The sequence below is a fragment of the Setaria viridis genome, chromosome 3 (assembly GCF_005286985.2).
Source record: "Setaria viridis chromosome 3, Setaria_viridis_v4.0, whole genome shotgun sequence".
In the NCBI taxonomy this organism is placed as follows: Eukaryota; Viridiplantae; Streptophyta; class Magnoliopsida; order Poales; family Poaceae; genus Setaria; species Setaria viridis.
In genome coordinates, this window is record NC_048265.2 from 6,590,225 (window position 1) to 6,618,201 (window position 27,977).

The following is a 27,977-nucleotide window of genomic DNA, read 5'->3' on the forward strand; positions in this document are numbered from 1 at the left end:
CTATCTCATGTGGTTCAGTGGGCCACTATACCAATCCTGGGCGCCCTTCACCGAAATGAGCCCCGCCCGTCGGCTCGCAAGTTTTACTAGTCTCCCATGGGCTTTTCCACCGACCTCGTCCAGGGCCCAGCACCGTGAAGCCCAATATGCCGGCGGTCACGCATGCCGTGACGCACAAAACCCACGGCGGCACGGCCCCATTCAGCGTCTGCCCCGCTACATAAAGCGCCGCGTCGCTCCCTTCCCAACCCTAGCCGCTCCTCTTCTTCGTTTCCTCCCCGCGCCGCCGCCGCCGCCGCTGCTCGCTGCCGCCGCCGCCATGGGCCGAAGTAAGCTCGCGTTTCCTATTCTCCTACTTTTGATTGCTTCCTTGCGGTGCTGAATAGGGCTACAAGTCTCGATTAGATCCATGATAGTTCTGCGAAATCTGTTTGATCCATTTGTTTTTTTATTATCCCTGCGAGCTGACCGCACGCGCCCAGTTCTTGTAATTTGCTGTTGATTTGATTTGTGAGCCTCACAAGGATACCTGCTATTTGGTTAGTTATGATGTGGTCGCCTAGTATAAGTTGTTGATTTGCGAGACCTGCATCGTAGGACCAAGCTTGGGCATTGGATATTAGGCCCTCCAGATTTCCTGTGCCTAATACTGTACTGGATTGTTAGTCTGTCCTGAAATGCCTTCTCCTGGTTTGTAATAATCACTGTCATAATGATCTTTGTGACTAATGGTAGAGCGAAGAAATTGATTCACTATTAGTAGTTGAAAAGCCTTCTTCTTAGGGTTAATTCTTGGGATTCCTTAATCAGATGTATGCTTTCCCTTGTAAAATGGTCAGCAAACGCATGCTTCACAAAAATTTGACAGATTAGGATGCTTCCTGTTTGCAAGCCTTTCCCTTTTCTTGTAATATTATGTCTCATTGTTTTATTTTCTTTTTGTCATGAAGCAGCACTGTTGCACAATCTGCCTAGCATGCATATACTCTTACTCTTTTAATACATGATGCGTATGTTCATTTTATCATTAACTGCAGTTGATGCTAGTGTTTGCTGTGGAAAACAAGACATTATGTTTTTGAATTTTTTTCAGGACCTGCGAGGTGCTACCGCCAGATCAAGAACAAGCCGTACCCCAAGTCGAGGTACTGCCGCGGTGTACCTGACCCCAAGATCAGGATCTATGATGTTGGAATGAAGAGGAAGGGAGTTGATGAGTTCCCGTACTGTGTGCACCTTGTCTCTTGGGAGAAGGAGAATGTCTCCAGTGAGGCTCTTGAGGCTGCCCGTATCGCTTGCAACAAGTACATGACCAAGTCTGCAGGAAAGGATGCCTTCCACCTCAGGGTCCGGGTTCACCCGTTCCATGTGCTCCGTATCAACAAGATGCTTTCATGCGCTGGGGCTGATAGGCTCCAGACTGGAATGAGGGGTGCCTTTGGCAAGCCCCAGGGTACCTGTGCTAGGGTGGACATTGGCCAGGTCCTCCTTTCTGTGCGCTGCAAGGACAGCAATGCTGCCCATGCTAGCGAGGCTCTGCGTCGTGCCAAGTTCAAGTTCCCTGGCCGCCAAAAGATCATTGAGAGCAGAAAGTGGTGAGTGTGAAGAATACATTCAAGCTGTTGAACCATAATGATACATGTCAAATTGCCTAGATGTCTTGCTTGCATCAAGTTTTTTTTGGTTAATTTTTTATCTTTGCATTTCCTTTTTCAGGGGTTTCACCAAGTTCAGCCGTGCTGATTACCTGAAGTACAAGAGTGAGGGTAGAATTATGCCTGATGGTGTCAACGCCAAGGTAAAGCTATAATTTTTCTTAGCTGCCTCTGGTTGTGTGGATGTCTCAGAATCTTTTTAGCTAGAGATAATTTCCCTTGGCCACTGCTTATGTAAGCATATTTTAGGCTCTGGTTTTTGGACAGCATATTTTAGACAGGTAGCTATAAATCTTTTTAGCAACTGTGCTTTAGTGTATTTTAGACAATCTTACTGGCCTACTGTTTATCCCTACATTTGTCTGAGCATGCTTCATGTATTAGATTTGATTTATGATCTCGAGCACAACTTTAAAATCTGATTCCATTGTCTTGTACCCTTGTTGCAGCTGCTTGGTAACCATGGCCGGCTTGAGAAGCGCGCTCCTGGGAAGGCTTTCCTTGAGGCCGTCGCTTAAGTTGCCTAGACTTCTACAGCGGGAATGCGATTCCAGATGTTTTGCTTTAGCCTATCTTATTTTGCTTTGTGGAACATGAATTCCAAGTGTTTATGTGGTATTACTGTTCCTTGTCTGAACCTACCTATCTTGTTGAACATCGTTATGCATGGAATTATATGTCACCTGCTTCATGGAATTTTATCTCACTTGTGCCAGTATCTGATTGGGAATGTGCTGAATGCTGACCGTCAAGTGTTTTTGTTTCTGAATCATAGTTACGTGCCTGCCTTGTTCATAATTTGCCTTCTGCTTTGGTAAAGTTTCGGTATGGTGATGATGCGGTGTGGTTTACTGGCACCGCTGGACTTGTCTCGGGGCGAGTGTTAAATTTTTGTTCCCGTTCTGAGATATGGTTCCATGGCTTGGGCCCATGGAATTGTGTTTATCTTTAGGGTGTAGTGGTAAATACTCATCTGGAATCGTGTGATGGTCAGAAGGGAAGCTGTGTAGGTTTCGTCTGTTGTCTATCGAAACGGTTGACTGAATTTGGCTTCCCAGCAGGCAGCAGCTTTAAAGAGGCCGTGGAGGAAGAGGCCGCCTCCACGCGCGCTGTAACCGTGGGAACGTGAAAGAGGCCGAAGGAGGAGGAATAAGAAACGCAGGGCCCAAAGCCCGTCGGTGCTTCGCGTAAACCACCCGTCGCGCGCCCTTTTCCTTCGCATCGCCGCGCTCTTTGCTTGTCCGTTTCTCCGCTCCGCGCGCCGCCACCGCGTGCCCGCCCACCCGAGGTGCTTCGCTCTCGCCCAGCCGACGGTTACAGCGGTGACTATGGAGCCGGAATCAGCAAGCCATGGGACGCACGACGGCTCCGGATCAACAAGGGGAAGGGCGGCGCGGGAGCCGGAGAGCCCTGCTGCGTCGCCTGAGCTTGGAGGCCGAAAGGGCCAGAAGCGCCAGCACATGGCGGAAGAGGAGGTCCCTGATCAAGAGCTTGAAGCGGCGGTTCCGAAGAAGCTGAATACGGCGGAGAAGGAGACGAAGCCGGCCGCCGCACGACCCAATGCGCCCGATTTATGTTAATCCTCGCTTGTTTTTACTGATGCGTGATGACATGTGAACTACTTTTGTGCGTTGCAGATGGGACGGAGAACCTGCGGTGCAGCGGCATCTCCCACTGGAACAAGGAAGAGAAGCGCGCGAGGGTACTGACTTCGTACCGTGTAGTTTTCTGCACCCGCGATGATAAATTGTACGATCCTACACTCAAGGTACGTAAAAAGCAAAAATTCCCCATTCACTAGAAATAGAAGCAGTGGGGTGCACTTCTAGAAAAAATGTCTTCCAATCGGGCGCTTTGCCGCTTCCAGAAACATTTATTCTCTCCTGCAAATTCAACATGGACAGTAAACAGGTCCAAGTTCAACACTCAGTAGACTGCTTTAATTTCCTTTGCGTCACAGCAAACCAGTAATGAAGTCCTCGAATATTAGCTATCCGAGTTATGATTTGGTTTGTGTTCTTGTTCTTTCTGAAGGTGCCTGAACTGGTATTGTTCATGCTTTAGCAGTGCTTCAATGCACCTGCTTCGAACAACTGAACTATATTTATTCACATCTCATCTTGACAGCTAGCTGTTCACCTGCCTGACATGGAGAGTTCAGAGGCACGGTTGCTGTTCTTTGATGAGAATTATCAACTTGCTTTGCTGGAGATATCGGTGAACGCGCCGTCGTATGAGCTGGAGCTGCCCTCTTTTGGCTGTAGCCCATACTATGGTCAGGAGGTATTTACATTGTCTAGGGACGAAGACTTGTCCTTTAAGCTCAATCATCGCAGTATCGTGTGGCTAGAAGAAGATCAATTCCTGTATCTCGACCGCAAACTCCCTAACAAGGTAATAATCATTTGTATAGTTTCTTGATGTATTCGTTCAGTGCTTCATTGTTTCATTAACCATTATATTTCTTTGATGCAGTGTGCCATAGGAGGGGCAGTGATTAACCACAATGGAGATGTCATAGGGATGTCATCTGACGACCATTTGAAAAATCCGCCTATATATTATGTCTATCACAACGATCCTCGCTTGTATTGAAATGTGGACTACCTTTGGGTATGTTTCTTTATTTTCATTGATGTTACAGTTCTATAAGTGTCTGTGCTATCTATATATAGTTGATTTATCTAGCTTCCAAAGTTTAGGAGAACTAAGAGTAAATTTATAACAAATTTCTTGTATCTGCACAATTATTGCAATCTATCCCATGTTTTAAAAGTCTTGAACTCAAGCTAAGTTATTAACTGGACTGATAGCCATAGAAAAAATACAATGCAACTTTAAGCCTAATCCCTTTTGAACAAGTTCATTGTGTTCGCTTTAATTTGATTGGGAGCTATAATCTTTGGATACAAGTACAGAACAAGAAAAATATTATCATAGATGGACTGATGGCCTCATGGGATATTGTACTAAAACTGGAGGTGCATTCCCGAATCAATAAGAATAGTATAATTTTTTTTTTGACCTAAGAGGAATAGCAATAATATATTGTAAATACTGATAGGACTTGACTTTGCATTTATTCCTTCTTATTACTGAATGATACAATGATGCTTCATTCCTCAGTATATCTGTGGTATTGGCAAAATTTTGAGGTACTTTGTCTTGTGCTCCTGAAATTGGCAGCTTCTAGGCCTTACATTGACACAGAATACTGAAGAATAGGATAAGCTGGGTCGTTAATGTTTTCCTGTGTAAACAGTGAGCTTCATTTGCATGTATTCTTGCTTTAATGCTTAACATTCTTATCTGATCTTGAGGTGTTTCTTCTTAGTGAATAAATGAATCAGTCAAAAACTGCTAATAGCAATGTGAGATCATTTTAAGCTAGAAGCTACAAGTATCATGTCTTCCTTTGTTATTGTTTGGAAAAACTGTTGATAGGCATGTCTTCTCGTGTGATTATTTGGAAAAACTGCTAATCATCATGACAGATTTTATAACCTATAAGATCTGATCCCAGTGTTGTGACTTTAGGTGCTCTGGTAGTACCTCATTTACATGGAACCATCTCTTCCTTGAGATCACTGGCATCTGTTAGCCCATGTCGCTCATGCCCCAACGGAGACAATAGACAAGCCACTAGCAGGGGCCCAAGTAGCTTATTGCGCCTTATGTGGGTAGGCAAAATGAGAGCACCCTGAGTCCCTGAGACTGCATGTATTTACCCGCGCCTGCCACTGCATAAGTAGGATGAACTTCTTTCTTCCCGTCTGGCCCCTCCCCATTCATTTCGTTCTCCACGAGCTAGGGGTTTGCTGGTCCAGCAACTCCGTGTTGGTTGCTGATGCGGTGACGCCAGGAGGGAAACAAATCGGTCGTTGATGCCAAACTCTTCTAACATCCCTGTGCAGCCGGTTCCCCCAGTCTCATCGTCGCGTTCAGGAGCTAGGTTACCCAGTACCCAGCGGCCCCAAAGTTCGATACCCCTCCTGTCGCAGATCTCCTTTGACCCCAGGATACCTCCTGCCGCACCTGTTCTCCAGAGAAACAACTGCACGGCGCCAAGCTAAGGTACCATTTCTACTCTTTTCTTGTTCTTAGCTCTGTTAATAATGGATTTGATTTGGCCTGTCTCGGCTGGCACGGGCAGGGAAGAAAAGCCAAAGCCAAAATAGTAGCGTTCATGGTCTCATCTCATAGAGCACAGCATGATTTCTCTGTTGAAGTAGCTGGCAGGCTGGAACAGTAACCAATTTGCCATGTATCACTGTAGAGATGAAGCCTAGAGATGAAGCCTGTCAGTTCACTAAGAATTATTGTATGTAAAATGGATTTAGATGGTTGGTGCTGGTTGATGTGAGTGCTGTAAATATTATGATGCATGGATGAGGATGAAAATTGCAGAGCGATGGTGATTTTTTTGCTTGACAGGTGGTGTCATGTTCTGAATTTTTTGGTTGCATTGTGCTGTTATGTTCGGATTTTTTTTCCTTGCTCATGAATTACTGCAGGTTGATCCAACTTGTTAAGCTTCGGTAATAACTCATTGAGTACTAGATGATTTGCTCAATTTTTTTCATGTAATGGATCTGCTAATGATGTGTGCCTAGCTGTGCGTGTCGTGTGCGTGTGCGTTTTTTCTATTATATATCTAATGGCTTAATTTTTTTAAAATTTCTTTTCCATATCTATATTTTTATATTATTGTCATGTGCCAATACAAATAGAAACAAACCCTCAGTCATTATTTGTTTGTGTTATATAATTCTAGGGATATTTCATACATTTCTCAATTTGCGATAGAACTCAGTATGCCACCAGCACATAAAAATGCCAGGCCGAAAAATACCCAGCTTCTCCATGTAGCTGCTTTTCCAAGGCAGCTAGCCTAGCTTTGGCAGGGTTGTTGCAAACCTAGGAGATCACTCGTAGCCGAGCTTTGACAGGCTAGGGATCTTTTCAGCGCCTACCGGGTTTAGTATGACAAGTCCATTCTTCAAACAATTTGATTACTTTGTGCTAATCCTAGTCACAAAGAAAGAAATGCGCTTTATTGGAATCCCTCTGTTTAGGTCTTCTCGAACATATAGTTTCTCTTCTAACGGGCACATTCTTTTTTATTTTTTTTGGAAAACTTACATGAATCAGATATCCCTCCCTGATTTATTGTAGTTCTTTGTTCTTTCATTGCCTTGTTTATATCCATAGTAGACACTTGCCTTTTTCATTTGGTAGGAGTCTCTACACATTTTTTATTATGGACCAAAGCCCTTGGTTTATCGGTATCCTATTTTGGAAATATTAGTTTTATCGAAAGATCGCGACTTCCGTAAAATACCACTGAAAGACAATGGCCCCATACAATATCATTGAAAGGTGCGGATCTCAATTGAAAATACCAATCTTATAGATTTCAGCGTAAGTTCTGTTAACTTGGACAAAAATACTCCCAAACCGGTACCTGACATAAGAAACAAGTACAGGGCCTCAACTGACAACATTTCAACACAAGCTCACTATACAAGTCACCACATGTACTAAATATTGACCAAACACATGAAAAATATTATTATAGTTCAACACATGGACTAATATTGACCAATACATATTGCAAGCAACATAGTGACTAATGAAACACATCCTACAACCAATATAGTGCAATGGTCCAACACATACAGGAGCCAATTTAGGTTCAGTACACATACAGGAGCCAACTTAGGTTTAGTACAGGAACCATATTGCTCTGGAAAAATTGGTTCTGTAGCATCGAAAGATCGCGACTTCCATAAAATACCACTGAAAGACATCGGCCTCGTAAAATACCACTGAAAGGTGCAGACCTCAACTGAAAATACAAATCTGTCAGATTTCAGCATCAGCTCTGTTAACTTGGACAAAAATACCCCCAAACCGGTACCTGACAACTAGAAACATAAGAAACAAGCACAAGGTCTCAACTGACAGCATTTCAACACAAGCTCACTATACAAGTCACCACATGCACTAAATATTGACCAAACACATGAAAAATATTATTCTGGTTCAACACATGGACTAACATTGACCAACACATCTTGCAAGTGACTGATGAAACACATCCCACAGCCAATATAGTGCAATGTTCCAACACATACAGGAGCCAACTTAGGTTCAGTAAACATATAGGAGCCAACTTAGGTTCAGTATGGGAACCATATTGCTCCAACGTAGGTTCAGTACAGGAACCATATTGCTCTGGTCCAACACATGCCCGAAATAGGTTTAGTACATGACTTTTTCATACAACAACAGTTCAATAAAATGATTCAGGATCACACTAGCCTAGTTTATGATGACCCTCCTAGCAATGCCTCCTGGTGATATATCTAGTTGTGCTACCATTCTTCTTCTTGTTGGTCCTGGACTCACTGGTGTGCATGGTGGTCTTGTTGGTGTAGAAACAGAAGCCGCCATCCTTGTTGTTGGTCCTGGACTAACTGGTGCTTGGATGGCTAAGGAAGTAGAGGGGCTAGCTATAGCTGTACCAGGTGCTTGAGTGACTAAAGAAGTAGAGGTTATTCCTGTACCATTCTTCTTGGACTTTTTAGAAGCATTCTTGCATTTTGAAGTACCACTTCCTCCCTTTCTTTTACTATAGAACAACAATGTAATCAAGTCATTTTACATGTGGAAAAAAGAAACCATATTAGTAAAAACATGCAGCTTGAGGTTCAACTTACCTAGATTTGGGTAATTCAACAGCAAGTTCAGTAGGGGGCTCAGAAGTAGAGGTTGTTCCTGTACCATTCTTCTTGGACTTTTTGGAAGCATTCTTGCATTTTGAAGTACCACCTCCTCCCTTTCTTTTACTATAGAACAACAATGTAATCAAGTACAAGTTGTCTCTGTCATATGTAGTGTGTGCAGTATATACAACAACTTTCATCATAGTGGCTTCATCACTTGGTACAACATCATGATCTGTACCTTCATATACCTTCCCTCTCGTCTCCACTTTCTTCTTTTCCTTTTGTTGCTTCTTGAAATATCTCCATTCTTCATTTGCTCCAATTGGATCATCTCCCTCAGGGTCAAAACCATGGTCCATATAGTGCTCCTCCTCCTCTACTCTAGCAGGACCAGCTGCTGAAACCCCAAAATCTGGTTCATCTGCCCATTCTTGACCTTCATATTCTGCATCTACAACTTTACCTTGACCTTCATTGATGACTAGAACTTGCAGGTTATTATCCTCATCTATGACTTGACTTTGATCCTCCATTTGAGTGACAATCCCAGCAACACCAACATGTTGACATTTATCAACAGTCATGATGAACTTCACAATTTTTGAAACCCGCAGCAAGGTAAGAAGCTCTTGATCAGTAGCAAGGTGAGTTGTTTAACCTTTTTGATCTACAAAGCAAAAAATTGCCTCCTAGTTGTGACAATCCCAGCAACACCAACATGTTGACATTTATCAACAGTCATGATGAACTTCACAATTTTTGAAACCCGCAGCAAGGTAAGAAGCTCTTGATCAGTAGCAAGGTGAGTTGTTTAACCTTTTTGATCTACAAAGCAAAAAATTGCCTCCTAGTTGCTTGTCCAAGTAAAGTGTTTGAAAACATCCTTCTCCATGCCAATAATAGAGTACTCATCTGAATCTACACACCACTCCAAACATCTGCCCTTTTGGTACACTGCTCTGCCATCTTCAATAGTTGAGAAGGAGGATACATCAATCACTACTCTACAAGCATTATTCTCATCGATCATGAAAATAGTAGCAGTGCAGAAATTAACAACACTTCTAAGGGATCCCCACTTCTAATCCATCTGACTCATTTGTTGCAATTCCTATTGAAGTAGTACTATTTAGTTCCAATTGCATACCAAAATTGGTCCACGTATCTCACAACACGCGTGTTTACAACTAATTTCTACAATACAACTAATCTCCTAGAAGCATATGAGGAACAATGAGCGGTAACAGGGATAGGACGAGCTATGGTTTCAATCTTACCCTTCGGGGATCTCCATTGGATGCATCTGATGACACCGGGCTTGAGGGGCCACCTAGGGACACCAGGTTGGGCAGCGGATGATGGCAAATCGGAAGGCAGGCGGAGGGCGGGCGGGCGGGCGCTGGTGGAGGGCGCCCAGCCGTAGGTCTACCTCGAGGGTGGTCGCTTGAGAATGCTCGTGCACCGGGACTCCCACCTACAGGGATGGATGGGTGGGGTTGCAGTGCTGGGAGGGGCGACATCATTGGTGCTGGGTGGGTGGGAGGGCGACGGGTCGGGTGGATAATGCTTGGGACTTGATTTTCTTTTGGTCCCTAAGCCAAGGTAGCAAGGTAATCCACGTTCATGTTATATGCTAAAAAGTGTCCAAAAATAAGTTTTCAGTGAAAAAATGTGATGGAGTGCGAGTTTCAGTTAACATCTACACCTTTCAGTGGTATTTTACGGGGCCGATGTCTTTTAGTGGTATTTTACGGAAGTCGCTATCTTTCAATGCAACAGAACTAATTTTCTCTTTTATTTCATGTTCATTTTCAACAGACGAGAATTTTTTGAGAACTGGGATGTGGAACTAGCTGATGCCACAAATCGTTGCGCCCCTAAAATGGCCATTACTCCTCGATTGAAGTACAGACTAACCAACACAACATCTACAGTGGTTAGGAATTTTCTTGGGCTCATCGTGGTCTCTCACGGGACCTTGAGGATGGCGGCGACACTCCCTCAAGCACGAGCGGCGACACTCCTTCAGACGAAGGAAGGGGCAGGCGTCACTGGGGTTCGGGTGGCTCAACCTTGTCTCCGACGCGCCCTCTTCCTTCGATCTTGCCTCTACTGACCCCAACACGAACACGAGAAAGAAAATCTCATTCGGGTTGGAACACAGCCCCCAACCCCCGCGTCATCGCGTCTGTGGCGACTTAGGGGGCGAGTCCCTGCCCCGCCACAAACCCCTGCCAGCGACCAAGCTGGTCGTCGCCGCCGCTAGCGGCCGGCGGCAGTGACGGCCCCTTCCTCAACATCCTTCCTCCCTCTTATTTCCCTCCCTACCATTCCTCTCTTTCTCTACCATTACCCTACCTACCCTAGATCTGGATCTAGTGGTGAGATTTGGTAGATGTGCGACCAGTGGCAGGCACGGCAGCAGGGACGGCTGTTCCGGTGGCTGTGCTACGTGTTGGAGGCCACAAATTGCTATCCCTGGTGCCGTGTTGCAACAAGGCGGCGTTGCAGGCCATGTGCTGCCTGCTGCTTGTGCTAGTGCGCACGGCTCCTGTGTCGGGCGGCAACATGATCATCGTGGAGCGCCCCTCCCTCAGATGGTGTTGTCGTGTGTGGTTGCGGCGGTGGTGCTTTAGCGGCACCGTGTTAGCATAGCTAGTAGTGGCTTGCTCGGGTGCTTGCCGGTGCCGCTGTGGTGGTGGGGCTAGCGATGGCCGAGCAGGTTGTGCCAGCGGCGCCTTGGTGGCGTGATTGACAGCACTTGGCTGCCTCTATTACGGAGGGGCTTGCTCGTGGCTCTGGAGATATCGGTCGCTGGGCATTGTGGCCGCTGCTCTTTGCTAGTGCATGACGTGGGGACGCTCGCGGCGCGCGATGGTGTTTGGTGATAGCGGGGATGCTAGTATGTCACTAACGTCCGGTGAGGAGCAGGCTACGGCTATGGTTGGGGCGGTTCGGGGACTTGGGGTCGTGGTGAAAGTCTTGCCTTGTTAAGGCCGATGACGGCGACATCTTCGGATGCCATTTACTTCCTTGGAAGCGTCATCAAATTGCCCCTTTTCTCCTTGCGGTTTCCTAGGTGTATGCCCAGGCCATCTGGTCGGGCAACGGTGTTACTTGTGGTGTCATTCCCCTCCTTGGAGGCGTCGCTTTGGAAGCTCACGCCACGCCTATCTCTTGTGGCAGTTCGGCAGGTAGAAAAAATACAAAAAAACAAAAAACAAAAATAGAGATGTGGCTGCTGGTGGTGGTGTTGGTGCGAGTGTCGTGGTGGTAGCCATTTGGTGGTGTGCTGCAGTCAATGGTGGCAGCGATTAATGCTGCGGAGGTTTCAATCGAGTGGTGTGACGGCGTTATGCGACATGTGTTGATGTCCCAATCCAACCGGCCGACGAGGGTGTTTGAGTTGAGTAGTGTGTTTTGATGAGCAGTGCTGCACGTGTTGATGTTCCAATCTAACCGGCTAGCGAGTTTGTTGAGTTGAGGTGAGTAGTTTGATGAATTTTGCGGCTCGTGTTGATGTTTCAATCTAACCCGCCGGTGTATATTGTACTGCTCAGTTTGGATATTTTTTTTAATATAATCGGCAGCTCTCCTGCCCAGTTCATTTAAAAAAAACACGAACGAGAGAGAGAGGAGACGAACCAGTGCGGGCGGGCACCACAGAACACAGAGGCGGGGCCGACGGCCGATAGCATGGGGAACGGGCGTTACTACAAAGACGGGGTCGATTATCGATCCGGTGCCTCCATCGACAATCCGACGGCTCACAGCGTCGACTGACGCATAAGCAAATGCTTAGTTGCCTGAACGAGTAAATCTCTTTGGAATTTGAGTTCTCCCTACTGGCCCTCGCGGTCAAATCGGCTGGTTTGACTGGTCATACCCGTGAGGGGTTAGATCTGGTCTGATTGGCATTGTAATACTTTTGGCTGGTTTTGTTTTTTTCTTTGGTTTTAGCGCTTGTTTATAGTATTTCTTTAACTTAGGGCTTTGTTTTTTTTGGTGTTGGCGCTTGCTTATTTCTTTAATGCTTATTAGGGGAATAGACCGTTATATGTGACAAATATATGGATTTTTCCTATGTAACAAATATGAGGACTTTTAGATTTGTTCTAAGTCAAACTATATATTTGAAGTTTGACTAAGATTATGGAAAGAACAATAATATTACAAGAGAAATTTATAGTGTTTGGAAATAATAATAGCCGTTGTTTCTTCTAAGTGAGCTAACACAATATACCTCGTAGAGTTTTGTAACAAGAGAGGTGAAAATGTCAACTGTGCAGCGAATATAATCACCAAACTCAGGTAGCAACAAATCATAATAATACCATCAAAAGGCTAGTATGTAACCTGGAAAAAGAAAAGAGTAGGAAGGATTTCAGTCTGTCAGTGAAACAGTTTGCAATAATATGAACAGAAGGTTGTGTATCCGTCTTTTGTCTACTTGACATTGAGAGCACTGGAATTTGTCAGGTGTAAAAAAGTATAGGCACCAGTGTCACTTTTCCTTGTCATGAACCAAAAATAAATACGTGCCTTATTTCTTGGGCAAACAATACAGGGAAAAGAACATTACTACTTTGAAAAGGACACTGATATATTACTATGAAAAGGATAGTACTAATCAAGATCTCTTTTTCCGGGGTCCAGCGGGGCTCAACCAGCCAGGCCACGTCGCCCTTTTTTCGCGGCCGATCCTGTGGTCCGGAGGCTGCCACGGGCGCACACAATTTTGCAAAACACTCTTCACCTTTTCTATAATCGTGGAAAAGGTCCGCGCAGGATCCTGCGCTACAGTAAATACGTTCGATTTCTTTGCGCCATGCCTTCTGGGTTCCAAAATATTTCGACACCAAGAAGAGAAAATTCTGATTTCATGTGGCTTTTGTAGAAAACCGCTCACCGCTACATTTGCAAGGAACCCCCGCCGCTCAATGCCTGCGCCGCGTCGCCGTCGCTGGCCTGCTGCCACCCTCCCATCCTCGTTCGATCTCTCTCTCTCCCCTCCCTCTTTTGAACGGCCGCCTCCCTTCGATGCCGCGCCGCTCGTCATCGCTGCCGCTCTCCTATCCTTCCCCGCGCCGCTGGCAGTTCCAGCGACGCGCACCCGTCCTTCCTCCTGCCCCTATGGATCGTCCTGCCCCCACGACCCGACTCCGGCCAAACCCTAGCCGTCTAATTCTACCACTGTTTACTAACAGCTCTTGGTGTTTTTATATCGACAGAGGTCACCGCGATAATTAGTAAAGAAGAGTTTGACAAATTAGGGGTAATTCAAGAGGTTAGGCAACGTATTTACCTGTTTTCTACCATACTGCTGGAATCTTGAAGTTAAAACTTATTTAGCAGGTGATTCTGGCATCCATGCCAAAACGTATTTGTTGTAATGGCAAATGGAGAAAAGCATCTTGTGCTTTTTGCTGAAAAGGGACAGGTACGTTCCTTTGTGCAGTCAACTTTATATGGACGAATTATTCTTGTCATCAATTTTCACATATTTTCAGTACTGGCCTCGAGATGCTTTATTAGCTGGCCTCGAGATGCTTTATTAGCTGGCTCCCGTGTTTTTCCTCTCCACTTTGCAACTGTGTGTTTCCCTGTGTGACTGTGTCCCCTACGCGTGTGTTCTGATCGAGCTCCAGGCGTTCCGATGGCTGAGGTACTGGCCACCATGGTGGTCGGGCCACTGGTGTCCATGCTGAAGGAGAAGGCCTCCAGCTACCTCCTGGAGCAATACCAGGTGATGGAGGGCTTGGAGAAGCAGCACAAGCTCCTCAAGCGCAAGCTGCCGGCCATCCTGGACGTCATCACCGACGCCGAGGAGCAGGCGGCAGCCAAGAGGGAAGGGGCGAAAGCTTGGTTGGAGGAGGTCCAGCAAGTGGCCTACCAGGCGAATGACGTCTTGGACGAGTTCAAGTACGAGGCGCTCCGCCGCAAAGCCAGGGAGGAGGGGCACTACAAGGAGCTCGGCATGGATGTAATTAAGCTCTTCCCTTCTCTCAACCGTTTTGTGTTTCGTATCAAGATGGGCAACAAGCTCCGCATAATTTTGGAAGAACTTGATGTCCTTATCGCAGAGATGAATTGTTTCCGGTTCAAATTCCGATCAGGGCCACCAGGGCCCGTAAATCACTTGAGGGAGAATAGTTCTAAAATCATCGACCCTGTGGACATTGCCGGCAGATCCAGAGCTGGAGACAAGGAGAAGATTATTAAGTCGTTGCTCGATAAAGCTAGCAATGTGAATCTCATGGTCTTTCCTATCGTCGGGATGGGAGGGATGGGGAAGACCACCTTAGCTCAGCTTGTTTACAATGATCCTGAGATTCAGAAGCATTTCCAGCTGCGACTCTGGGTGTGCGTCTCTGACAACTTTGATGTGGATACCCTGGCTAAAAGAATTGTGGAAGAAGCTAAGAAGAATGGTTGTCAAGCAAATGGAAGTTCAGCATTGGACGAGCTTCAAAATGCAGTGAGTGGGAAGAGGTACCTCCTCGTATTGGATGATGTCTGGAACCGTGATGAGGCACACAAGTGGGAAAAACTGAAGTCCTACCTTCAGCATGGTGGCAGCGGCAGCTCAGTGCTCACAACAACTCGTGATCAAGCAGTCGCTCAACTAATGATGGGTGCAGCTAAAGGAGCCTATGAACTTGGACGCTTGGGTGAAAAATTCATAGAGGAAATTATCAATTCAAGAGCATTCAGCTCCAAACAAGAAAAGGATTGGCCTCGTGAACTAGTTAACATGGTTGGCGATGTTGCAAAGAGATGTGCTGGTTCTCCTTTAGCTGCTACAGCATTGGGCTCCGTGTTAAGTACCAAGACCACCGCGCGTGAATGGAAGGATGTGCTAAGGAGAAAAAAAATTTGTGATGATAGAAATGGAATCTTACCAGTACTCAAGCTGAGTTACAATTGCTTGCCATCACATATGCGGCAATGCTTTGCTTTCTGTGCTATGTTTCCCGAAGATTATGAGATTGACGTGGAAATGTTGATCCAGTTATGGATGGCCAATGGTTTTATCCCGGTGCTACGAGGAGAAGAACATCCTGAAATTTCAGGTAAAAATATTTTCATTGAGCTTACGTCAAGGTCATTTTTCCATGATGTGAAGGGGATCCCATTTGAGTTCACTGATATAGAGGTCTCTAGAGTTACTTGTAAGATCCATGACCTTATGCATGACGTTGCATTGGATTCTATGGGAAAAGAATGCGCTGCTATAGCTACAGAACAGAGTAAAAGTGGGGATTTTCCACATTCAGCTCGTCATTTATTATTGCCAGTCAATCAACCAGAAACTCTTCTGAATGCTTCCCTGGAGAAAGGCTCTCCGGTTATACAAACACTGATATGTGAGGAATATGTAAACAAAGACTTGCAACATTTGTCAAAATACAGGTCTGCGCGAGCATTAAAGATCAAGATCATGAGAGGTTCAACATCAAGGACCATGCTAGGTTTAGAACCCGTATGGCTACATCACCTGAGGTATCTTGATCTCTCAGAAAGCTATAATATTAAATCACTTCCTGAAGATATAAGCGTCCTATATCATCTGCAAACATTGTACCTTTTTTACTGTTACAATCTTGAACGACTTCCAAAGGGAATGAAGTACATGACTGCCCTCCGTCACCTCTACACTTCATTGTCCAAACTGACGTTGTTAGCCAATGACACAAAAACAAAATCGGTGGCTGAACAAAGTTCGAGTGAGTTGGTGCATGGCAGGGAGAAATGGAAGCATAGATCCCCTCTGACACGTATGGATTTAGTGGGATACAACCTTTTGTTCTCCCACTCAAGTGCACTGCCACTATGGACATGTTTTGCACAGCTCGTAGATTTAACAATTGAGTATTGCCACGCTCTTGTCTACTGGCCAGAAAACGTGTTCCAGGCCCTGGTATCCTTAAGGAAGTTATGTATTAAGGGATGCAGCAAACTGACTGGACGCACGCAAGAAACTTCTCAGCAATCTGCTCCGGAACGGAGTGGACTCCTGCCATGTCTAGAGTATCTACTTTTAGATGAATGTCCATCTTTGGTAGAGGTTCCCAACCTACCGGCATCTCTCAAGACATTAGCTATTTACACGTGCCACGGCTTGTCAGAGGTTGCCAATCTTCCTCCGTCCATCAAGATCTTGGTGATTTTGCATTGCTACAATCTTCGATCCCTATCAGGACAGCTGGATGCCCTCCAAACATTACGTATTATGAAGTGCAGTAAATTGAAATCGCTGGAATCTTGCTTAGGAAGGCTCCTGTCGCTGGAAGACCTCGACCTTTGTGATTGCAGCACCCTGCAATCCTTACCGAATGGGCCTCAAGCGTACTCACATCTTAGAGCTCTTGAGATTCGATCTTGTCCTGGTATAAAGTTGCTTCCCTCGAGCCTACAGCAACGTCTGGATCATCTCGAGGAGAAAACACTAGATGCCCGTTACGAAGGTAACCTCCGGTCTTTTTTTTTGTCCATTTCTTTTAATAAAGTGACCAGGAGCTCAATTGGTGTTTTGGCAAAAATGCAATTATTGACTTAATAAGCATACTAGTAGTTACCACAAGATGTGGTAGTACAATTTAGTGATTAAAAAGTTTTAACAGTGTTTAGAACCTCTAGTAAAATTCAGTCAACAAGTTTAGGCAGAATTAATGATGCACTTTAGTGTAGTCATCCTTGTGTCTCTCTTCTCTTGTCCCTCAAAGGAATTTAGTTATCAGATGATCCTTGCCGCCCCTTGTTACCTTGGTTGTAAAAGCTAATTCGAATCAAGTATAATCGATCAAACTTCCTTTACTAACATATTGAAGTGTGGCATGATGGAATTACTGTGGCCAAACTATATTAGTTCTAATCCAAGAGGCTGATGAATTTATTTTTTCCTGTCATTTTGAACCAATACTGTATGCTATAGTTGACAGTTCTCTGTGATTATTTTCCCTGTTAGTTGTCTTAACGTTTTTTCTCGAAATTCACTAGCTCCATGACATAAAGTTTGAATATGTGTAATTTTGTTTAAATGCCTGATGCCTTTTTACATAAAACATATTTTTTGCTTGTACAATACTATTGAGTCATTTTCCTGTATATATACTTTCCAATACTATTGGATGTCGTATATAGTCATTCTCCTGTATATATACTTTCCAATTTGGTGTTGATTTGCATGCGTAACTTCTGACACCATTCTCCTGTATCACGACCTGACCTGCCAGGATGGGAATATTCAATTAGGAGGCGGCTGGCATGCTTGAAATAGCAGATTGAAGACCTGATGAAAGTTATTACCATGGTTCGTAATATTCGTGTGCCTGATGATTGATTTTATATGACACTAGCTTCTAATGCTGACTCCCGTGTTTGACTTCTTTGTAGGATCGTTGCCAGGGCTGCAAATGATGGATTATTGTGACTCGAGATACGTTTGCCCTTTCTGATGATTATCACCAGTGAAGTCAAGCTGAAGGCCTTGATTTTGAGCAGAAAACCAATGCCAGACTGCAAACGGAAGAATTTAGCATACAGAGATGCATGCTCCAGTTTTTAATCCTTCTTTGTTCTTTTCAAGTGTGACGTGTTTGAATATGTGTGCGCTCCAGCATAAGCGAAACACAACCAACACTTGATGTAAGGATGTGTTTTTCTACATGACTGCAGAAGATACTTGTTGTTCGACAAGCTGGTTTAAGCTGCTGATTGAAATGCACTAAATGTGATGAACTTCATTCCATCTGTGTATCTAATACTGAATGGTGTGCAGGGCGATCCCGCAAGTCTTCGGATAGTCCAATCTTGTGCATAAGTTTTATTGTTAAGTCCTATTTCTCTTGCAGCGTCTTTTCTCCTGTTAAGTCTCCAATGAAATTGAAAAGAATGGTGATTGCGACGAATTATAAGAAATTAGTTCGGAGGTCATCATTTTACATGAACAAAATAAATGGCGACAAAGTTATTCGGTAACTAACTTCCCTGCAATACAGAATTCAGAGTTACCAAATCTGTGGTGCTGCGTCATGGTCCATAACGAATTAACGGTACCATGAGCCATAAGAAATTGGTCCTGAGAACAATTTATTTGTAAAGAAAACAAAGTCGTCCTGGAAGCGTCAGGACAAAAAGGTCAATGCAAATAGCTGCATGACTGAGAAGAGCCAGGAAAGGCACCGGCCGGTGATCTGCCAAGGCACATGGTCTGCAATTCTAGCATTGTGAAACAAAGCAGAGGGTGATTAGTACCCACACATACTTAGTGCACCAGACAGCCAACATTACCATAAGCCTTCATTCGCAACGCATCCTACAGCAGGGTGTTGAAAACTAAAGTGCAGAAAGAACACATATGCATCGACCAAAAGACTGCAGCAACCAATAAATCCGAAAACAGACTAACAGAGCAGCCAACTAATCATGCAGAAAAGAGCAGGCACGGGGACAATCAGAATGCTGATGCCTTGCTGATCATGCAGCAAGGAGCAGACACGATTGCATCTTAACTCCAGACTATCACTAAACCCGTAAATCCTAATTCATGTAAAACTGAACATATGCTTGTGAAATCCCTGCGAAAATCTTACTACAGAATTATTGTGTCCAAAACAGGCCCCAAGCAATTGACGCCCCTAGTAGGCTTAAATTCCTTGGATCATGGCAACGCCGGTCGATTGTACTACTCATCAGAGTATGCATATGAATAGGAACAGACCGCACTGCACCGTAGACTTGGTGCGGTATGCCAGTACGCCGCCAGCGTAGCCACGAGCTTCTTCCACTGCGCGCTGCTGTCGGCGGGGAGCCCCCTGCCGAACCACAGTAGAAACTCATGTTGAGACGAGACCTTTGCAACGATAAACTACAATTATATATTGAAACAGGGCTCAAACAGCAGCCACACTAGAAATGCCTACTGTATCAGATCACTAATTATAGTTGCACCAGGAATTGATCTGAACTGATTCTCGGCAGGATCATGGCACCCTAAATTTAGATGAATATTATGGTTATGTTAAATTTTTTATAATACCAAAGGTGGATAATTTAGATATAGGTTTAGGGGTTTACTTTAGAATATTTTTATAATGATAGTGGGGGATAAGTTTTTAGAAAATATAATAAACCAATGGATATGATTATTAGAGTCTATATGATTTATACCTAGATATTTTTTTTATTTTTTAGAGAATTTGTAAGATTAGTCTTTTTTTCCTGATGTGTCTGGTGAGAATGTGGAGTCTCCAATTGAAAAAAAATAAAGACGTATATCTAAAAATTAAAATTATTAACTTGAACTCTCTCTCATTTGTTAAATATTCTAACGCAATATTTATATAGATATATACTTATTATCTTTATCTGATTGTGATAGACTTTAGTTAGTAATTACTCTATAACGTTTCCATCTACATTTATAATATTTCTATTTTTACTTTGCATTGAGTATGCACTTGAATTTGTTTAGTGGACCATAAGTTTGAACTATATTTTTAACATGAAAATCTATGTTCTCATAACTTTCTCTATATATTTATAAATGGTGACACACACGCACCATGCATATATACCTTAATCACTATTTTCTATACCATGCATATATACCTTAAATATTTTTATACAAACATATTATCTCATGTTATTTTTAATAATGGCATATGTGGATAATTTAGATACAAATTTAAGGGGTTACTTTAAGTTATGTTTATAATGTTAGCTGTGAGCAATTTAGATGCAAATTTAGGGGTTAAAGTAGGTAATTTAGATGAAGATTAGGGTTACTTTAGTTTATTTTCTATAATGGTAGAGGTGGTTAATTTAGATATAAATTTAGGGGGTTACTTTAAACAAGTTTCATAATGGTAGATGTGGATAATTTTTTAGAAAATATAATAGATACAATGGCCATGATAGTTTAGTCTACCGAATCGATGGCTAGATGTTTTGCTCTATTGAGGAAATTTCTAGAACTTCTCTTTTTTCTAGGATGTCCGCCTAGAATTTCTAGGTGGCTTCATGTCCTATTTCTAGTCGTGGCTGGCCATCAATAGTTGGAACATTGAGAGCCAAGCATTCAACGGGAAGAGCTACCAATACCAATCTTTGATTATTCTTACACTAATAATACACCAAGAAGATTCTTGTAGCAAAAGGCAAAGCTACCCAACCTAATGACGAGGATAGTTTCTATAGCGTTGAATAAACATGACATGTAAGCAAAAGAGTGATGTGGCATGAGAGTTATTGAAGGGAGAGAAGGAAATGGTTTCTTATGCGAGAAACCATGTCTACACACAATCTAAGAAATGGGGAAGGGGGATTGGAGAGGAAAGGAGAGAGAAGAGAGGAGATTGGTTGATACTTTATTTTGAGGAAACCATTTATTACCAATATAATTTTATATCTAATGTCTATATGACATGGCATGTATAGAAACAATGTGGTGGTGTCTTAGGTTGGGACTGACCTTCATATACTCCATTGGGGACGTTGCAATTGATAGACGTATGTTGCGATGAACCCTAGCACAACACAAATGAGCGCCTGATGCACGAACAACCAAAGCATAATTAATGAAGGGAAAGAATGATCAATTGCTACTCCCTCCGTTCTTTCTCGTTTGATAGGCATATTTCCAAATCTAAAAATTTCTCTTTTGATAGTCTTATTTGAGTCCAACTATCCATCCACTTAATAGTTATCTCAGATCCAATGCGTGACTCTTCATTCTTCCAATCGAGAGTCACGCGATTTTTCATACGAAATATGCTTTTGTGCGGTGCGTGGGATTCGAACCCACGACCTCAAGCCTCGTGCGTAGCTTCCTTACCATCTCACCTACACAACACATCTGACTGAGTAGGGAATGCAATACTTTTGTAGTAACTCGTGGCCCTTTAGTCCCGGACTAAAGGTGTCTCCATGGACGACGGAATTTAGACTCGGGACTAAAAGGGCCACGAGTTACTACAAAAGATGCTTTAGTCCCGGGTCAAAAAACAATCGAGATTTTTGTTGAGGATGGAAGGTCATTTTTTCACTGGTGTTTACTAACTAGGAGTATAGTCACTAAACCAGTTCATCAGTAGGCCTAGCCATTCTGAAGGCGTTGCCGATGGTAGCATTGCGGTCGACGTCATCCAGTTCTTGGTACTACTGGCCTTGGCAGAGGCAGCGGAGCACGAACACGTAGAAGCCCGTGAGCATGACGATGGGCACCACTAACAAGACGGTGAACACCAGCACGGTTAGCAAGGCCTACGGTGCTTGGTACGCCAGCAAGCAGATGAGGAGCGCGTTCAGGACCCATGAGGCGACGTTCAGCTGCCGCCACTCCCCGGGTGGCGATTCCAGCGTGAGCTGCTCGGCACGGTGGAGTCAGATGAAGACCGTGGCAAGGAGTGCATAGGGACCCACGATGAAAATCTATATTCTCATAATTTTCTCTATATATTTATAAATGGTGACACACACGCACTATGCATATATACCTTAATCACTATTTTCTATACCATGCATATATACCTTAAATATTTTTATACAAACATGTTATCTCATGTTATTTTTAATAATGGCATATGTGGATAATTTAGATACAAATTTAAGGGGCTACTTTAAGTTATGTTTATAATGTTAGCTGTGAGCAATTTAGATGCAAATTTAGGGGTTAAAGTAGGTAATTTAGATGAAGATTAGGGTTACTTTAGTTTATTTTCTATAATGGTAGAGGTGGTTAATTTAGATATAAATTTAGGGGTTACTTTAAGCTAGTTTCATAATGGTAGATGTGGATAATTTTTTAGAAAACATAATAGATACAATGGCTATGATAGTTTAGTCTACCAAATCGATGGCTAGATGTTTTGCTCTATTGAGGAAATTTCTAGAACTTCTCTTTTTTTAGGATGTCCACCTAGAATTTCTAGGTGGCTTCATGTCCTATTACTAAATTAGTAATAGTAAGAAAGTCGTGGCTGGCCATCAAACATTGAGAGCCAAGCATTCAACGGAAGAGCTACCAATACCAATCATTGATTATTCTTACACTAATAATACACCACGAAGATTCTTGTAGCAAAAGGCAAAGCTACCCAACCTAGTGACGAGGATAGTTTCTATAGCATTGAATAAACATGACATGTAAGCAAAAGAGTGATGTGGCATGAGAGTTACTGAAGGGAGAGAAGGAAATGATTTCTCATGCGAGAAACCATGTCTACACACAATCTAAGAAATGGGGAAGGGAGATTGGAGAGGAAAGGAGAGAGAAGAGAGGAGATTGGTTGATACTTTATTTTGAAGAAATCATTTATTACCAATATAATTTTATATCTAATGTCTATATGACATGGCATGTATAGAAACTATGTGGTGGTGTCTTAGGTTGGGACTGACCTTTGTATACTCCATTGGGGACGTTGCAATTGATAGACGTATGTTGCGATGAACCCTAGCACAACACAAATGAGCGCCTGATGCACGGACAACCATAGCATAATTAACGAAGGGAAAGAATGATCAATTGCTACTCCCTCCGTTCTCTTTTGATAGGCATATTTTCAATTTTAAAAATTTCTCTTTTGATAGTCTTATTTGAGTCCAACTATCCATCCTCTTAATAGTTATGTCGGGTCCAATGCGTGACTCTTCGTTCTTCCAATCGAGAGTCACGCGATTTTTCATGCAAAATAAGCTCGTGCGCAGTGTATGGGATTGGAACCCACGACCTCAAGCCTCGTGCGTAGCTTCCTTACCATCTCAGCTACACAGCACATCTGACTGAGTAGGGGATGCAATCCTTTTGTAGTAACTCGTGGCCCTTTAGTCCCCATTGGTGTTACACCAACCGGGACTAAAGGTGTCTCCACAGACTACAAAATTTAGACCCTGGACTAAAGCATCTCAGGTCCAAAAATAATCGAGATTTTTGTTGAGGATGGAAGGTCATTTTTCCACGGTGTTTGCTAACTAGGAGTATAGTCACAAAACCAGTTCTTGAGTAGGCCTAGTCATTCTGAAGGCATTGCCAGTGGCAGCATCACGGTCGACGCGTCCAGTTCTTGGTACCGCTGGCCTTGGTAGAGGCGGCGGAGCCCGAACACGTAGAAGCCCGTGAGCACGACGACGGGCACCGCTAACAAGACGGTGAACAACAGCACGGTCAGCAAGGCCTGCAGTGCTTGGTACGCTAGCAAGGAGATGAGGAGCGCGTTAAGGACCCAGGAGGCGATGTTCAACTGCCGCCACTCCTCGGGTGGCGATTCCGGCGTGAGCTGGTCGGCATGGTGGAGGCAGTCGAAGACCGCGGCAAGGAGTGTGTAGGGACCCACGACGATGGCTAGCTCCACCGGGTCGCGGCGTGCCCGCCACGCCGACGGGGCGATGCTATAGGCTATGAGGGCGATGATGGCGACGCAGGACAGGCATGTGACGGCGAGCAGCGCTCTAACCGCTCTTCTTGCATGGGCCTCCTCGGCTGGTGGCTGTGTGTGGTGGGGATTGGCGGCGGATTGACAAACAACGCATCGATAGCTGTCTTGAGGTTTTTTCATGAGAATTGAGAATATCTGTCATCAGGTTTAGGATAGAAATCTGTTGAATTTCATATCAGATTTTGATCAGAGATGGCAAGTTTCCCTGTTTCTAGAGTGGTGCCTTCTCTTCTACGGCGATAGCGACATTAGGGTCTTCTCCGACGATAGCGACATTAGGGTTAGGGTCTAAAGGATTTGGAATTTGGATGCTGTCGGATTAGAGAGAAGCTTGGGGAGGTTGTTTGCCAGGCAGTGAGGGTAGGTGGGATAATGGGGTTGTAGGATACCGCCCGATATAGGTCATTAGGCAGTGCAGCTATGCTAGACATGTGTGGCTGTTAGTGAGCAATTGGACCCAAGGAGTAATCAAGGTGCCAAAGATAAATGAAGCTGACATTGAGGAGTGGTGGAAGAGGTCTCTAGGGGCAGTCACAGCAAAAGAAAGAAGATCAACAGCTGCCATCTTAATGTTCTCAGCTTGGAATATTCGGAAAGAGAGGAACAGGAGAGTGTTTGAAGGAGAGAGTCTGTGCCCATATCAAGTTTTCTCAATGATTCAAAATGGTATCAACATGAGAAGGAGTGCCTGTGGAAACCCAGCTATGGGTTTGAGTAGCTCGTAATAAATTATGTTAGCTTCTTTTTCAATGAAAGAGACATTTAACTTATGTAATATCAAGCTTATTGTAACCATAAACTTCTATCTTTTTAAATGAATCGGCAGTGCTCTGCCTCTCTTCAAAAAAAAAAAAGATACCGCCCGACACAATGGTGGAGAACAACGGTTGAGGAGAGGAGTGCTGGATCTGGATGCTACTGTGTCTCAAGTGTGTTGCTTGCAATGGTCTAGGTGTGCATTACGGCTCGTGTATATCATCACTAGTTAGATTGGTGCGCTTTGTCTGCCGAAACCAAATATATCGGTGCGAAATAATATAGTCATCTGTTAAAAACGGTATAATTGGTCCAAGTGTTAGGAACAGAGCTACAATGTTAGTATAGAGCAGTATACAAGTATACAGGATCCACCTATCAGGATTGAGAAAGGACCCTAAAGGCAGAAAAATGCGGGTGCCATGGTGAAAAAAAATGAGCATTGGTCTATCATGTTGTAGTGTGTAACAAAATTGGCACCAAAGCTATCTACTCCCTCCGTCCAAGAATATAGCTACATTTAGATTTTTTTTCAAAGTCAAACTTTTTAACTTTGATCAACAATATCTCTAAAAATAATTTATTTCAAATAAGAAAGGTTACATATTATAATAGTTGATTTCATGATAAATCTAATATTATCATTTTTAAGTTATTAGTCTATATAATTACTTCGCTATTCGTAGTTAAAATTGAAAATATTTGATTTTGAAAAAGTTGAAACATAGCTATATTTGGGATGGAGGGAGTACATGACTGTTACATGCCTGTATGTTGCTGAGAAACAGCATAGTAACAAGTTGGAAGGATGGCCGAGAAACAGCGCAGTAACAAGTTGGAAGGAGGTTAGGGTCGGATTGCAGCAGTTTGAAAGGTGGTTACGATGCTAAGAAACATACGGCATCCTTTTTGTTGACTCTTGGCAATTCATGGATTATTGACATCGATGCACTCCATCTTGCGTTTTAGTTTGGCAGAGGTGACAGTAATGGTGGTGACCTAGTCCAAATTTAATTTATTAAAGTATAAGTGAATTGACCGTATTTTCTACTAATTTATCAGGGTGTTTTAAATATAACTTAATGGTGCATGTATCTTAACATGGTATAAAAATCTCGATTTAAATCATAGTTAGCACAACTAAATACAAATATATTGTAGATTCATGTTCCACATGTAGGGATCAGTGTTGAGACATAAATAAATCGCTTACCATTTCTCATCAACTAACTAGATCCCCCTATTCGCCGCCAAGGGTTGTTGCTGTGCTTGCTGGCGCTCGGCTTCTTTCTTCGTTCCCTTGCTTCTCTCCCTCCAACATTTTATTATTTTAATGGAGAGACTAGATGTCAATCTTATTCTTATACTAAGAAAATTCTTGCAACAAGAAGCAGATGTACTATTCATATTCAGGCGTGTTTATTTGTACGTTACGATGAACTCTAGCACAAGCACAACACAAATGAGCGCCTGACGTACGGACGACAAACGAAACGAAGGGAAAGAACGATCAATTGCTAACTATATAGTTACTAAACCAAGTCGTCGGCAGGCCTAGCCGTTATGAAGGCATTGGCGTCTCCGGCGGCGGCATCACAGTCGACGCCGTCCAGTTCTTGGTACTGGTGGTCTTTGCGGAGCACGAGCATGTAGAAGCCCCAGAGAACGAAGAAGGACGTCACCGGCCAGACGGCGATCGCCAGCACGGCCGGCAAGGCCCGCGATATCTGGTACGCCGACAAGCAGACGGTTAGCATGGACAGGACCCAGACGACGACGTGCAGCCGCCGCCGCTGCCCGGGCGGCGATCCCGGCGTGAGCCGCTCGGCGCGGTGGAGGCACACGAAGAGCGCGGCGAGGAGCGCGATGGGGCCCGCGACGACGGCCAGCTCAACCGGGTCCTGGCGCGCCCGCCACGCCGACGGGGCGACGCTACAGGCCATGAAGGCGATGACGGTGACCCGGAGCCAGCACGCGAGTGCGAGCGCGGCTCTTCTTCTTCTTGCCTGGGCCTCATCGTTGACCTCGTCCAGGCATTGGTACTGTTGGTCTTTACAGTTGCAGAGCACGAGCATGACGAAGCCCACGAGGACGACCAAGGACGTCATGCACCAGATGAGGACCACCAGCGCCGGCGGCATGACCAGCGACACCCGGTACGCGAACGCGCAGCTGAGGACGGTGGAGAGAAACCACACGGCGGCCTTCAGCCGCCACCTCTCCACGGCGGGGGAGCCCGGCGTGAGCCGCTCGGCCTGCCGGAGGCACCAGAAGAGCGCGGCGAGGACGGCGCCCACGCCGGCGATGAAGGCCAGGCATTGGTACTTGTAGTCTTTACAGTTGCAGAGCACGAGCATGACGAAGCCCGCGAGGACGACCAAGGACGTCATGCACCAGATGAGGACCACCAGCGCCGGCAGCATGACCAGCGACACCCGGTACGCGAACGCGCAGCTGAGGACGGTGGAGAGAAACCACACGGCGGCCTTCAGCCGCCACCTCTCCACGGCGGAGGAGCCCGGCGTGAGCCGCTCGGCCTGCCGGAGGCACCAGAAGAGCGCGGCGAGGACGGCGCCCGCGCCGGCGATGAAGGCCAGGTCCCACAGGTCGCCGCGCGCCAGCCACGCCGACCGGGCCAAGCTGCAGGACACGACGGCGATGGCGGCGACGCGGACGATCAAGGACACGAGGACGAGCAGCGCGCTGCTGCTGGTCGGCTCCTTCTCGGCTGCTGCCTCCGCCGACTGCGTGTTGGCATCAGAACCCATAATGGAACGGGAATGTTTGCAGTAGATGTTTGCTGCGTCCGTCCGTATGTGTCTGCGGGCTGCTGCATCTGCATGCTTCCCGACGTTCTGAGAATTTATTGAAAGAGTTAGCCACGCGCAATGACACAACACGGTTATACGACGATTCGTTGTGGCTGACTTGAGATTCCGAAGGGTTTCAGTCGCTGGACTCAGTCCTGACCCTCAATTTCTCTTCGAGTTCCCCTGGCAAATTGTCTGGGAGTCTGGACCAAGGACGAGCGCTAGCTAGCTGAAATGACGCTTGATAGCAGTTTCTTGGGCCGTCTTTCTCGACCTCGCTCTTGACGTTCTTTAGCTTGCTTGGTTGACCGGCCGGTGGCGACTGGTGGATCGCGCGAACCCGTGAGGCCGTTACTTTGGCCTGTTACCTCCCCAGTGATCTGGACCTGTGAGGCTCCACAGGAAGAGGCCTTCGGAGAAAACGATCATAGCTTAACCGATTAAGGTGGGAAGTGTGGTTATGCATCCCAATCCCTTCAACAAAAACCGCTTATGATCGTTTTCAATAGTAGCATTTTGGAAAGGTATTTTACCATGGTAGAATATTATTATTTTTTTAGCAATGGAAAATTGTATATAGAATTG

General features: G+C 44.7%; 4 protein-coding genes across 6 annotated transcripts; 3 read left to right on the forward strand and 1 right to left on the reverse strand.

Annotated features, from left to right (window-relative positions):
- The first annotated feature begins 168 nt into the window (after positions 1 to 168).
- On the forward strand, positions 169 to 2,361 carry LOC117848379 (large ribosomal subunit protein uL16). The gene is made up of 4 exons (XM_034729757.2): positions 169 to 329; positions 1,094 to 1,595; positions 1,717 to 1,798; positions 2,105 to 2,361. Exons 1-4 carry the CDS (start codon positions 320 to 322, stop codon positions 2,171 to 2,173), a joined length of 663 nt encoding a protein of 220 aa, XP_034585648.1. The 5' UTR covers positions 169 to 319; the 3' UTR covers positions 2,174 to 2,361.
- Positions 2,362 to 2,503: 142 nt separating this feature from the next.
- On the forward strand, positions 2,504 to 4,750 carry LOC117848380 (uncharacterized). The gene is made up of 3 exons (XM_034729758.2): positions 2,504 to 3,423; positions 3,783 to 4,049; positions 4,131 to 4,750. Exons 1-3 carry the CDS (start codon positions 3,262 to 3,264, stop codon positions 4,248 to 4,250), a joined length of 549 nt encoding a protein of 182 aa, XP_034585649.1. The 5' UTR covers positions 2,504 to 3,261; the 3' UTR covers positions 4,251 to 4,750.
- A 9,174-nt stretch (positions 4,751 to 13,924) lies between these two features.
- Positions 13,925 to 18,132, forward strand: LOC117848377 (putative disease resistance protein RGA4). 3 transcript variants are annotated; one of them, XM_034729755.2, is made up of 4 exons: positions 14,232 to 14,369; positions 14,470 to 16,854; positions 17,623 to 17,699; positions 17,783 to 18,132. In XM_034729755.2, exons 2-3 carry the CDS (start codon positions 14,472 to 14,474, stop codon positions 17,664 to 17,666), a joined length of 2,427 nt encoding a protein of 808 aa, XP_034585646.1. In that variant the 5' UTR covers positions 14,232 to 14,369; positions 14,470 to 14,471; the 3' UTR covers positions 17,667 to 17,699; positions 17,783 to 18,132. The 3 variants fall into 3 exon arrangements, with proteins under 3 accessions (XP_072148706.1, XP_034585644.1, XP_034585646.1); XM_034729753.2 differs by having other exon boundaries at positions 13,936 to 16,854; XM_072292605.1 differs by lacking the exons at positions 17,623 to 17,699; positions 17,783 to 18,132 and having other exon boundaries at positions 13,925 to 14,369; positions 14,470 to 14,607.
- A 7,847-nt stretch (positions 18,133 to 25,979) lies between these two features.
- Positions 25,980 to 27,696, reverse strand: LOC140222097 (uncharacterized). Its single transcript, XM_072292280.1, has one exon. The coding sequence runs from the start codon at positions 27,348 to 27,350 to the stop codon at positions 26,115 to 26,117; it is 1,236 nt and encodes a 411-aa protein (XP_072148381.1). The 5' UTR covers positions 27,351 to 27,696; the 3' UTR covers positions 25,980 to 26,114.
- Between the last annotated feature and the right edge of the window lie 281 nt (positions 27,697 to 27,977).

What these genes read in the sequence shown, in the direction of transcription:
- LOC140222097 (XM_072292280.1), bottom strand. Translation starts at nt 27,350, where the DNA reads ATGGGTTCTGATGCCAACACGCAGTCGGCGGAGGCAGCAGCCGAGAAG.
- LOC117848380 (XM_034729758.2), top strand. Translation starts at nt 3,262, where the DNA reads ATGACATGTGAACTACTTTTGTGCGTTGCAGATGGGACGGAGAACCTG. An exon ending in TGTACGATCCTACACTCAAG is followed by an intron (nt 3,424 to 3,782) that starts GTACGTAAAAAG and finishes TCATCTTGACAG; the next exon opens with CTAGCTGTTCACCTGCCTGA. An exon ending in ACCGCAAACTCCCTAACAAG is followed by an intron (nt 4,050 to 4,130) that starts GTAATAATCATT and finishes TCTTTGATGCAG; the next exon opens with TGTGCCATAGGAGGGGCAGT.
- LOC117848379 (XM_034729757.2), top strand. An exon ending in ATCATTGAGAGCAGAAAGTG is followed by an intron (nt 1,596 to 1,716) that starts GTGAGTGTGAAG and finishes TTCCTTTTTCAG; the next exon opens with GGGTTTCACCAAGTTCAGCC. An exon ending in CTGATGGTGTCAACGCCAAG is followed by an intron (nt 1,799 to 2,104) that starts GTAAAGCTATAA and finishes CCCTTGTTGCAG; the next exon opens with CTGCTTGGTAACCATGGCCG.
- LOC117848377 (XM_034729753.2), top strand. Translation starts at nt 14,043, where the DNA reads ATGGCTGAGGTACTGGCCACCATGGTGGTCGGGCCACTGGTGTCCATG. An exon ending in ACTAGATGCCCGTTACGAAG is followed by an intron (nt 16,855 to 17,622) that starts GTAACCTCCGGT and finishes CTGACCTGCCAG; the next exon opens with GATGGGAATATTCAATTAGG.